The sequence below is a fragment of the Anopheles darlingi genome, chromosome 3 (genome assembly GCF_943734745.1).
Source record: "Anopheles darlingi chromosome 3, idAnoDarlMG_H_01, whole genome shotgun sequence".
NCBI lineage: Eukaryota > Metazoa > Arthropoda > Insecta > Diptera > Culicidae > Anopheles > Anopheles darlingi.
The window spans coordinates 52,652,042-52,664,541 of record NC_064875.1 but is presented as its reverse complement, the minus strand read 5'-3'; the positions used below and the strand labels follow the sequence as shown (position 1 = coordinate 52,664,541).

At 46.6% G+C, this 12,500-nt stretch overlaps 2 protein-coding genes across 8 annotated transcripts in view; both read right to left on the bottom strand.

The window, feature by feature from the left end:
• The window catches only part of LOC125957310 (puromycin-sensitive aminopeptidase), a 10,529-nt gene extending 579 nt beyond the window's left edge, over nt 1-9,950 (bottom strand). Inside the window, exons 1-5 of one of the 2 annotated variants that reach the window (XM_049689930.1) lie at nt 9,883-9,950; nt 9,295-9,820; nt 784-2,436; nt 433-710; nt 1-349 (exon numbers count right to left, since the gene is read on the bottom strand). The exon at nt 1-349 is cut by the window's left edge and continues 579 nt beyond it. In XM_049689930.1, the coding sequence (XP_049545887.1) occupies nt 1-349; nt 433-710; nt 784-2,436; nt 9,295-9,820; nt 9,883-9,950 (2,874 nt within the window). Of the gene's footprint in view, nt 350-432; nt 711-783; nt 2,437-9,294; nt 9,849-9,882 lie in introns of those variants that run through there. The other variant, XM_049689929.1, reaches the window with a different exon arrangement.
• A 215-nt stretch (nt 9,951-10,165) lies between these two features.
• The window catches only part of LOC125957319 (cyclin-dependent kinase 14), a 106,715-nt gene continuing 104,380 nt past the window's right edge, over nt 10,166-12,500 (bottom strand). For 4 of the 6 annotated variants that reach the window (XM_049689947.1, XM_049689946.1, XM_049689948.1 and 1 more), the window contains exon 11: nt 10,167-12,500. This exon is cut by the window's right edge and continues 2,834 nt beyond it. The gene's annotated coding sequence lies outside the window, so the exon portion shown is untranslated. The other 2 variants (XM_049689949.1, XM_049689950.1) reach the window with 1 other exon arrangement.

Here is a 12,500-nt window from a genome sequence, read left to right as displayed (position 1 = left end):
GCCACCCTCGTATTGGTTCAGCAGTACCTGCCAGCGCTCCCGGAAGTAATCCCAAGTCATGTCGCGGCCACGGGGATTCATTGCCACTGAGACGATAACGAACACCGAATCTTGGGCTCGAACCTCATCCGACATCGCAAACTCGATCACCTTGCGCAGGATGTCAACGTTACCGATCGACCCGAGGGCGCGCGAAATGCGATCCTTCTCCTCGTGCAAATCGGTGGCCCGGTACAGGCGCAGCATCTCGTTGTATGTTTCAAGATCACCGTTCTGCAGAACCGCCTTATAACACGTGCTGCGCAGGTCGGCTGGTAGTACGCTCTTGTTCTCGGCATGCTCTTTAAATCTGAAGATAAGAAAAAGGACATGTGCTGGGTTAAGAATAAAGAGAAACTCAAAAAATCTTCGGAAGCTGTTGGATCTTCTCACCTTCGTTTCGCCTCTGCAACCGTCTTGGGACAACGGAATGACACCAAACGGCTAAGTACGAGTGATCGCAGCAATGTATCGAGATGGCTTTCACCAGACTTCACATCCCATCCTAGACTTTCGGCCACGGGCTGATAGAGCCGCACACCGTACGCGTTAAATTGATCCTCAATCGGCGTGTGAGCCAGTAGAAGCTGCAACTTTGCTAAGCAGTTGGTAATCGAAGACCAAACCGTATAGTTACCCTCATTTCGATATGCATCGATCACTTTAAGAGCCTAAAAATGAAATTATAGTAGCATGAAGAAACTGAAAGTGTATCTCGATGGGAAGGCCCATCATCACACTTACATCAACGGTTGAGCTTTTGCCAGCCTGTACCAAGGCGAACAGATCATCGATCAGCCCGAGACGATCGAGCGGCGGAAGCGAACCATCCTTGATAGCCGGAATGAACTGCTCCAACATGTCGGCCGGGTACTGCGTACGATAGTAGCCGACTGTTCCCGGGTTAATCTTGACCCAATCGTCCGGCCCGACGCCCTCTACTGTGATGTCCGCCGTATCACTCTCTAAGACAGTGGATACCGCGTTGCTCGATTTTGGCGTGGACACGTTGATTGGAATCATCCAACGGAATGGTTCCTTCGGCTGGCAGCCATCGGCGCAGAACTTCTCCTGGGCAATCTTCAGCAAACGTCGGTTGCCGTCGAGAGGGCTTGACGAAAGAACACGCACCACCGGGAATCCCATCTGCTTGATCCACGTGGACATAACCGCCCCGACTGGTTTGCTGCTCGCTTCCTGCAGCGCATTCCACAGATCCTCGGTGCTGGTGTTTCGGTACTGGTGGCGCGTTAGGTAGATGTGCATGCCGCGCTTGAAGTCCTCATCACCGATGTAATGATGTAGCATGCGAATCACGCTCGCACCCTTGTTGTAGCTGATTTCGTCGAAAATTTCATCGATCTCCGACGGATGACCGACCGGTACCTCGATCGGATGCGAGTTGCGTAAACAGTCGAGCTCGAGCGCCCGCGTATACATATCGGTGACAAATTGCGTCCAGATGTCGTACCCCGGGAACAGATGATCAACGCACAGAAACTCCACAAACGAAGCATATCCCTCGTTCAGCCACAAGTGCGTCCACCATTCCATCGTGACGAGATTGCCGAACCATTGATGGGCAATCTCGTGCCCGACCGTCAGAGCGATCGATTGTTTCCGTATGAGCGACGTGTTCTCTGGGTCGACCAGCACGAACGTTTCTCGGTACGTGATCAGGCCCCAGTTTTCCATAGCACCGGCCGAAAAATCCGAAATGGCGATCAGATCCATTTTCGGCAGCGGATACGCGATGTTGAAGTAATCCTTGTAGTACGGTAGCACCTTCGTGGCGACATCAAGCGCGAAGCGGCCCTGCTCCTTCTTGCCAACCGGGGTGTACACACGCACCAGCACACCATCGGCCGACGTGTCCTCGACGTAGTCGTACTCACCAACCACGACCGCCACAAGATAGGTAGACATGATCGGTGTACGATCGAAGCGCAGCACCCGTAGGCTACCGTCGTCCGAGCTCGTTTCTGACTTGAGTGGCATATTCGATAGAGCCACACGATCCTGTGGCACGGTGAGCGTGATGTCGAAGGTGGCCTTAATGGCCGGCTCATCCCAGCATGGGAAGCAACGGCGAGCATCGGTGGCCTCAAACTGCGTTACACCCGCGTATCGCTCTTCACCGCTAGCCGTAAAGTATTTGCTGCGATAGAAGCCCTTCATCTTGTCATTCAGCTCGCCGGTGAACTCAACCGCCAGCGCAGCCGACCCGGCCGGGATTTCAGTTGCGAAGAGAAAACTGGCCGTTTCCTGGTCCGCATCGAATTGTACCTCTTTCGATTCAAGCGTTTGCGGGCCGGATGCACCATCGAACGTAACCGAGGATTTCAGGATCTTCAGATCCAAGGCGTTCAATGTGATGCGATCCGTCGCAGTGGTGACCTACAATAAACGAAGGATATAGGGAGAGGTTAATTCAATTTTGTTTCAAAAAAAGTATATAGCTTTACCATAATAACAATTGATTGATAATAACAAAGTTTAAATAGCAATATTGTCTCTTAAACGACAGGAAATGCTTTATCAAAGCAATCTTATTCTAGCGTGTTGGTAACGATACTACCAGAGGTTGAAATCAAAGTAACGTCTGGGAATGAAAAGCATGAAGAAAAGCAGTACAACAGTGGCATCTCACAAGAGAGCAAGTGGAGTGTGTGCATGTAAAGTAAAAGGGTTTATAAAAAGGAAAATTGTTGAATATATCCTGTAGAAAACACAAAATTGAAGAAGCCACACCTAGGATAAGAGTTTCTAGGTAATATGTGGTATGTGAACATTATTTCTTTTCTCTTACTACACTCATCGCAAAGCTCTTTGCAACAAGGGTAGAATTATCACATTTTACATGGCTATGGCTAATAGTAATTTATGTTTGCAACTGCATACAAATAGAAGAAATGAGTACATAATATAACTGCAGCCAGTTAATGGCGCTGCTTTTGTTCTTTCTTCCGGGGTTTCTGTTAAAAACGAAGCTGACCAGGAGCATTTACTATTAGGCAAAGGCCAGGACAGAAACAATCACTATTAGGCAAGGTAAAACACTTTCGACCGTGAAGAGGCTCTGTGCGAACCGTTTTCTGAAAATTATTGTTTGTTCATTTTGAGGACGATGTGTAGGGCAACATGGGAACAAATAATAATGCTTGCTTTTTTTTTTTGCAGAAGTGGAAAAATGCCTCTCTTCACACTTCACTTCACGATCAGTAGCTTATTTTGAAACATTTGTTACATTTAGTAACAAAAATGTGCGCTTCCACCATTAACAAGATTTTTATTCATCTCGCACGTGATGGCGTTCCATTGAGGTTTTTGTTTATTTGACCACAAATCCTTGCATCACTAAAAAAAGTGGCACTTTTCTGGCCGAAAAAACAGAAGACAGTTGAGAAAAAGGTATACAAATACAGGGTATTTGGGGGTCGTTACGCTTGTAAGAACGATTGCGAATGGAAATTAAAATAGCGCCGCAAACATGGTTTATATTGCCGCAACGTTTTCGCTCAATCTGAAATGCCTCCTTTATGCATGCTCGTAGCGAACTGCTGGGAATGAGTCAAGCGCCAAGCTGGTGTTGCCGAGCAGCAAGAGGAGCGTGATACACACACAGCATACTTTTGCTTTCGTTTCATTCATGGCTCCAGCAACAACAGTGCTCTCTGCACCGCGGTTTCTTATTCTTTCTCCGTTTGCTACATTGTCTTCCGTTGCCTCAGCAGTCAACAGCCACGGTTTGTCGCCGCCTTTATCGACGATTGGGTGCAACTTTTTTAACCATTTTTTTCAACATTTGCCCCACCAGCCGTTGTCTCGATGTTGCCATGAATTGGCGTAATTCCGTCGTGCTCCATAGACGGGCAGAGATGGAAAAAATGTGAGGAGGATGGTGGGCGACGGCCAAATTTCGAATCAGTGTCGCCGAATACGCTTTTGAAACCTGTTTCTAATTCGGTCTTTGTTTGCTTCTGTTTCCTCCAGCATCCTTATTCGGTGGCGGGAATCGAATAATTCAGATCTTCTTAGCTTTATTTTTCTGTCGTTGCTTCTCTGTTCGTTTCATTCATGGTTTAGAATGCCTAATGGGGTCTGAAGTGTACATTTACGTTATACCCAGGCATGCTTTTAGCCGCCAGTGGAGAGCAACTTATGATCATTCTCTGTGAAACACTCCTCTAAGTTGTGATTTATTTTTGTTGGTGCTCGTTATAAGATAACCATGTTTAAATTCAGTTGATGCAAAGTTTAATGGGACTTATCTAAAACGATTGTAAGATCTGTTTCAAAATGTTTGAAAAGAAAGTCCTCTAGCAATCCCTGTAAACATCTTTTGACAAGAAATATAATAAAAGTCGAATCATCGGTAGGCTAATACGCACGACCGGTAGCTGTCGGCGAACACATTCCGGCGATAAAAATTGCGCGAAAATATTAAAGTAGTAGAACATCCAAAGTAAACGAGGCGAACTCTTCCAAAAATGCTTGTTTTCTCACGATCGTGTAGCTCCTCGTATGGTGGTGTTAGGTACGTCGCATTAAAACGCCGCAAGCATCAAACCGAGAAATAGGGGAGAAAGGGTAGGCGGGAGCATATTTTACGCGATTTATGATCAACGTGGGCTGATTCCAAGGAGTATACTGGCTCGTATGTGTGCTTGGCCTCGAGGAGGGACACGCCACCTTTCCTATTTTCTACTACCTTCCCCATCACGTAAGCTAGTCCAAACCGCTTCAGCACGTTAGTGCTAGAGGGTGAAAGTGAAAGAACCATTAGAAAGGAAAGGCTTAGCAACGCTTCGATTTGCGGAACTGACAAAACCCCCGTTTGCTCGCCAGTCGGAGGGGCTACGATTAGTATCGCGTACGTAAAGGCCAATTTGAAGTTTGCCAGCAGTAGAGGTGGGATGCGATGAGATTGGGTCTTTCCTGTCTCTCACGGAGAAGAATAGATCGTTGCAACAATCTTGCAACAGTGCAAATCCGCAATCCGGCGATCTCGCGAGATCTGCTGATATCACGGCGGTCCACCGAGATCACCATTCTCTTTTACTGGAATGCAACCCGTAGGCATCTCCTAATTGCGACACCCTAATATGCTGCGGCAGAAGTAAAAGTTTCTGCTTTCAACAGCAGCAAACACACAGAAAACCAACCGCTCATCTTCTCCGTTCTTAATAATGATACAACGGTAGAACGTGTCTCGGAGGACTGTCGTTTCGATCGTATTGTTTGCCTATACATATGATTAGGATCCTTAAGCCATCATCTATTCCTTAGATGATTATCGTCGATCCAAGAAAGCTGGCTGCCGACGACCTGCCAATTTGCATGAGACTAATAAGGTAGGGTACAGGGGGAAGAGACGAGCATCGCTCTCTCACCATCGCTTCTCATCAATTAACGTCGCTCGGCTAACCCTTCTGGAGCCTGCGCTCCGCACGCCATTCTATGTGGCGAATTCCCATTTTTCCATTCGCATTCCTCCCACACGATCGACGGACGGCAAGTCTCTTGGTTGCCCACCTTCAATGTGCCCGTGGTCAACAATGAAAAACTACGTTCCCGGGAACATAAGGGACCGGAGCGGGCCCATTTCTCTTCCACGAAACCGAGATCGGGCTCGGTGATTACGCCTGTGTGGTGCCGTGCCTGTGGGTCGAAGAGCATTTGCAAAGAACTTCTGTGCCCCGGAAGTGATCTACGTCGCTAATTGTTTTGGAATCGGGCTAGGCGCCGTTACCACAATGTGAACAGTGGCTGGATTGTGGGGGAGCAACTTTTCTGGTTTCAGCTTGTTGTCAGTGAACACGTTTTCTTTGTCGCGTTTCGCACGACAAGGTACGTGCGACGCCACGGTTCCAAAAGGTTGGTTCCCATGCTGATCACAGCAGCTAGTTGATCTGAGGGAATATTATGCGCGCGTTGGAGTATGGAAATGAGACGCGGGTTTTGCTGCGTTGGTGTGCCGAGCCCGTGTAGCAAGGGGTTCCCCGAAAGGTTCTTGTTAATGAAGGGGTATTGGCGGATATGGTGACACTAGCAGTCGGTGGGATCGGATTGGCGTTTGCTAAATTTGCCGTCATGAATCTTCAAACCCGGTAGCAGCAACAGGCGGAAGGGTTGCGAGTGAATGTTGCCTTAAGAACTGGATTTTATTGTTCTTCCCAGGGCTAGGATAATAAATGCGAAATTTTACAACTAAGTGCTGTTGACAAATCGCTTTCTTATTAAAACGAATAATTCTCGTTAAACATGCGAATATCTTCATGATTCTCACGTTCAATACTTTAATAATGCTTTACAAAATACTCTAATGTAAAAAAAAATATTAGTTTAAACATTTTTAAAACAAGAAGCGGCAAGTGTTCCAGACTCTAACATCTTAAATGTTTTATATCAAAATGAATTACAAACCAAACCAAATATGTTTTTTAACCGGTTTCGTTATTCTGTTTGCGCTGAAAGCCAAATTAAACAAACCGAAAAGTCCCACGCAATGGTCCTTTGCTAACCAGTAAAGTAAACCTTCGTGTGACGCTCCCATCGAGTCCTATTAAGTGGTACCGCCATAGTCCACAGGTCTCTCCGGCCCGAATGGTGGAGAACGGATTGACGTTTGATCGTTTTACTTTCCAAAAGTGCGGTTACGGGTGGTTACGCGGATGGCAGATCGCGCAACGGAACCGCTAAGCGTTCCAGTACTATCGCTCACGATCACGAGGTACCGACTTCCCGATCGCAGCGGACCGATTGAATGGATTTGTTGGGACACACCGAAAGGGCACGGATTAGAGACTAGTGTGAGCATTTAGCCATTTTTCAGCAACAATCGTGATCAACTTATGCTTTACATATGTTAAGCCACAATCGTTTATCGTAACTACAATTTCCTGGTTCCACTACCACACCACTACAGCTGACTAGGTTTCGGTCAGCGTGTCTGCTTTCACCATTCCCACCAGGCAATCAAACAAGCAACTCCGTGATAGAATGACATTAGAATGCGATGTGACTAGTGGAACCCCCTTCTTTCACTGTCCGATTGGCGCATACAAAACATAAAACAGACTGGCGACAATACTGGCGTGGCTCACACGCGAAACCACCGCGTTGCACAACAGCATAACGGCTGTAGAAATGTCGCTCAACTGTCACCATCACCGGTGTCGCTTCAAAGGCGATCGCGCTACCATCGGCCACTGGCGTTCAATTTGAGTGACATCCGACTGGCCTGAGTTGGGTTTCAAAACCCTTCCCTTCTTTTCACCCTTTTAAGAACCCTTTACTTAGTCCTGTCTGCTACCTACTGGCTAGCACTGCATTCACAGCATACATCTGTTTCACTATGCTAATGTTGCCCCTGGCAACACCGACCTCCGCCTACTGCACGCACACCTTTCGCGATTCGCAGCGGTACCGTTAGGTTGTTTTATTTACCAACCTCGGTCGGCATGATGTACCGTTGGTTGGCCACGTTTTTCGCGATCACATCAGCGCGATCCTCCCTTTTGCGTTCGATACGGCGCCGTTGGATCAGCTTTCGCGTTGGCGTTTTGTTTGTTTTACCGCACACTGGGATGTGGTGTAAGGTAGTATATGCATTTCTGCTACATACGTCTTTAATGGCATTTGATTTTCTCGCCACGTATAATGCAACGAAGATCATTTTCAAAATGTTTAAGAATTGCTAACCCTATGTAGCTCTCTAGGTGAGAGACACTCCGCCGATAATTTACGGATCGGACACATAACGCTAATATTGTCCACCATGCAGTCCCCACGAATAGCACCGTTCTGGGTGGAAGGTGCACACGGAGGGATGCAACTGTGCGTAAGCAGTGATGATGACCACCCTACCACCACCGCCGCGACCAACCGAATGCGCTGCGCGGTGCAACAAAATACCGATATGTACGTTGGCCTTTTCGTCCCATCTGGTGTCGTACCATTTGGCCTTCCACGATCGTTTGGCACGTGGGAAGTCCGCAACATAACGGTTTCCGTCTCTCGGCACCAGTAGTGTGCTGCTAATCGATTTGCCATCAGCAGCAGCAGGCTGGTTGTACTCGACCAAGAGAGGAGCAGCGATCCCGCAAGGTGCCATTTGCAAGTGAAAGTGATTGGTGCGCGGTGGGGCAGCGCAAAATGCCATCTCGTACCTTTACGGGACGGGCTCGATGGATCGATCTGGTGCCGGCTGTAGATCCGATAAGCGAACGGGTTTCAGACCTCCGTAAGTGATGGCACATGGACGATGGGGAGGCGTGTACCGGGACCAAATTGTTCCAAAAGTGCATCTCGACCGTGTGCACCTCGACGTACGCTGCGATTTTTACCCTCTTGTGCGTCAACAATTTTCACTCGCCACGATGGACGGCGCGGTTGTTGGCCCCCCGAAAGGAACAGGGCGGGCAGGATGAGACGTTGTTGTTTATAGCGTGACTGGCGGCAGGCGTCTTGGGTGTCTCGCTGACGTTCTGCTTTTTCTTCCTTTATGCTTTTTGAGGTAGTAGCCAGTGAGAGGTCGGTGAACCAAACCGATGCACGTAAGCTGTTTGGCGGCCCCTAGACGTGTATACGTGGGGAGCACTAGCAATTGCAACAAATCATTAAGGTTTATCGGGGGCAACGTTTGGTTGCAGCCAATACCGTTGTATTACGGTCGAAAATATTTGCCTTTTTGGGACATACATTCCCATGACTTTTAACAAGAGGATTAGGAATAGTTTGATTAGTTACCGTATTTCAAATGCTCCAAGTTACCCTTTAAACACTTCGATACAGTGCAAATCATGTACCGAGGCAGATGTTATCATAATGCACATAAACGCCTGAGACCGCACAAGCAAAGAACCAAAGTGCATGTCACGCTGTCCACTGTCCACCTCATCATCGCCTGATACGCTGCCTAACCATACTTTTGGTGGGCATTCGTTCTACAAATTTTTATCTATACGACACGATGATAACACCACGATTACACTCTTACACCAATTGAGAGGAGTAATTGGTTCGTAAAGATAGCACCCCCGAAGAGCGACCACGCTTGTGTGTGTCTTCCCGTTCGAGGCGTTTGCACGTGTTTGCGATGGATTTAGAAGTTCCTATCGGCGGTGTTCTAACGCAAGAAGCCGCCGCTGGCGGCACGGTGTTGGCCGAAATGGGGAGTGGCGATAAGGAGCTGCTTGAGCAAAAAATGGCAGCAGCAGCAGCCCCAGCAGCCACCGGCGGGGATGTCCTTACCTTGAGGTGGACGGTGGTGGTTCCTTCGAAGGAAAGCGCCGTCAGGTCCGGTTTGAGCGATAATTCGTAGTGCACCGGCACCACATTACTCGGCAACCGCTGGAACACGGGCTTGCTGGAGGACGTCATTTTGGATGGCGGCGGATCGTACACGTCGGCGACGTTGCCTTTGCTGGTGGTGGCTAGAGCGCGCAGCGGTTGTTGTCCAAGCACTTGACCGACGAAACCACCACGGAACAGCGGCTGGTGGGTTGAGGGCACGGCAAAACTAGGCAGCGGCACTACACTCGCGGCGGCGGGGACACTAGTAATTCCGAGTAGTGGCCAGCAGCTGGCGGCTCCTGCTGCTGGTGACGTGAGCGATGATGGCAATCGACGGCGGTGACGATAACAACGCAGGGCGGCGGAACGGGGAACGGCACTACTTGTTAAATGCACCAGCGCGGTGAACGAGGCTATCGAGCGGACTTTTCTTGAGCAGAGGGAAGTGTGGAAAACAATCGATTGAACCGCGTTCAGCATCAGTCTTCGAGAGAAAAAGGGTGAAAAAATGGAAAACCGCGGAGATGAAAGTGCGCTCAAACCTACCCCGTTAACCATCGAGTCTTAGCGTGCCCGGGCAAGTGTACATAACGTTGCTTCTGGGAACCAAGCATTGGCTGCTTTTGGATTCCACGTGAAGTACATGTTTACCCAACCGGAAAAAGGGCTCAAGTACAAAAGCGAATCGAGGCAGTGCAGTACTCCAAATGGATGCAAAAAATGGAGTATTTATTGAGGTGAATTTTGCGAATAATTTGGAGAAAGAACGCACTCACCATAAGAAGTTTAGAGAATTGCACAATGAAAGGACTAACAAACAATAAAAGAGGATAACTAGCTTTGTTCGTATTTTAATTTATTTAATTCATCGTTATCCTGCACCCTTTCGGACAGGAGTCAGTTGGCATCCTAAGTGGATGTTAGTTTTATAGTATATAATTCATTTAAATTTTAATAAATAAACAATGTTTGCCTGTTTTGTTTCCTTGTTCTCTTTCCTATCGTCTCGCAACATTGTCCGTCGCTTTTCACCATTTGCATTTGCATTCCGTTCGCTGTCACTGCCCCAACATATCTTGCACTTCATTCCCTTCGGCTTAGCTTAGTTTGGTTAGCCTTTTTTAAAAAGAGGTATTTACAAAAGAAAAAATGGAAAAACTCTACAAGTTTTTCCAACTCCCTCGAGCGCACTTGGTGAGGTCTAATCCCATTGCGTCACGCTTCAAATACGGTGTCCCTAAGTGTAGGAGAGCTGGAGAGCAATGAAAGGCTTAATGTTGCAATGAGAAGAGAGTATGCGCTCAACACACTCTTCCAATTCCATGCTACTACTAAATATCGCGTATGCCGATCTGGATTTTCCTCTTTAAACAGCTTAGTTTGGATTTGATCTCCATTCGGCTTTCTCATTTTTACTTCCGGTTCGCGTTCGCCATAATCTTAGTGCAAAATGTTACCTAATTTAAGAGATACTTCTATGATGTATGCCTTTGTTTTACTTTGTGTTACTCTATGGACGAAATGTGTGGGATGGGACGTGCATACCTTGTATTAGCTGCGTGTGCTGCTGCTGCTTGGTTAAAAAAATGGCTTATTGCATGGTGGCTGTAGCGTTCGGCGCGTCGAACAGAGTCTGCTCGGACAGCCGATAGCAGATTCCTTTCCCTATCCTTCTCTCAGGGCGATAAGGCGATTTTAGACGATTTGAGAGCAGAGGGAAAAAGCATACACTAACGCCCTCGCGTAGTGCTCGCTTGGGATATTGTGTGATACCCAGTGGGGACGGCTTGACTTGTTCCATTTAAAAACGAATCAGTCGCATGCGCTGGAGTGAGAGATTACAAAGTGGAAATAGCTAATCGATCATCAACTCAGAAACATGTCTAGAAAAGGGTGATTCTATCAACTGTCTCCTAATTATAGAGCAACAAGTTTGACGGTCTATGGATTCGGGATAGCAACGTGTATCGCAGATTGCTGAGGAATCGGCTCAATTGTAAAGACTATAGGTGAAAAAGAAAAAAGTTTTCCTACGTGCAAATACGCTATTGAACGCTAACGAGTGGCAAAAAGGAGCTTTTCTCTGTTAGTTTGCTACTACCGCAAACATGGCATATCCCTGGGTACTAGGTGTGTCTGTTTGTGATGTAACGGCACTGCCTGCTTTTGTTTATTTGCTTCTATTGATTTATAATTTTGATTTTTACTGCAATTCTACTCAACACTAGAACTTGTACTGCTACTCGTATAACTAGCTTCATCATGAGAAAACTTGATAATTTTTGGAGTAATAACTAAGTTGACTTCTTTCCCGTTTTCTCCATTTGCAAAAGAAGTTTGAAGTGTTTGTGTTTAGATTCCCTCATTATTTGCATTAAAACTAATACCAAAAATTAATTGTACAGAAGTACCAAATGTACCGGAGCAAACAAAAATAGTTGATTCTTTTTTTTTGTATTTGAGATTTGTCACCCGGTTGTTAAACTTTCATTGTCGCTAGGTTTTAGCTACTTCTGTTATTTTTTTAGTAGTACGTTCCTATGGATTTGATGAATTAAAGATGCTCTATTAGGACGACAGGTCCCTTCACTCTAAGATGGTTTGCATAACTGGTCTTTTCTTCTTTTGCTACTATGAACGAAGTAATTTCCAGAAGATTTTAAGTGGATTTAGTCTCAAACGAATAGGTTTAAAATGGGTTGCAGGGAAAATTCTCGCTCACTCTCGTTAGTATGCAATCACATGCTCCTTGCTTTCTGGGAAGCTAGCTGTCCCAATTATAGCACGGGTAGCTTAGATTCATTTCGTTGGCTAGTATCTGGTACCCCGTAATAGAATTCTGCAGCGCTCTTTATAACCGATCAACCTTAAATGCTAGGGAATTTTGCAATGGCCCAATTGAATTTACTTATCCATAGTCGTACTTTTCTTGTCGCAACGTCCTTCTTTTTATTTGTTTTTACTTCTCTTACGCATCAATATCACATTTACTTTCAGAATCAAACCAATCTTATTAAACTATCAAAAATTCAAACATTTATACATCTAAAGTCGTACCTTTGTTCTGTACCATGCCTCTACTCGTAATACGATAGTCTGACAGAGCCGGCGCTTTCTGCATGCAGCACAGGTGTGTCTTATCTTCAACCTTACACCGACAACCA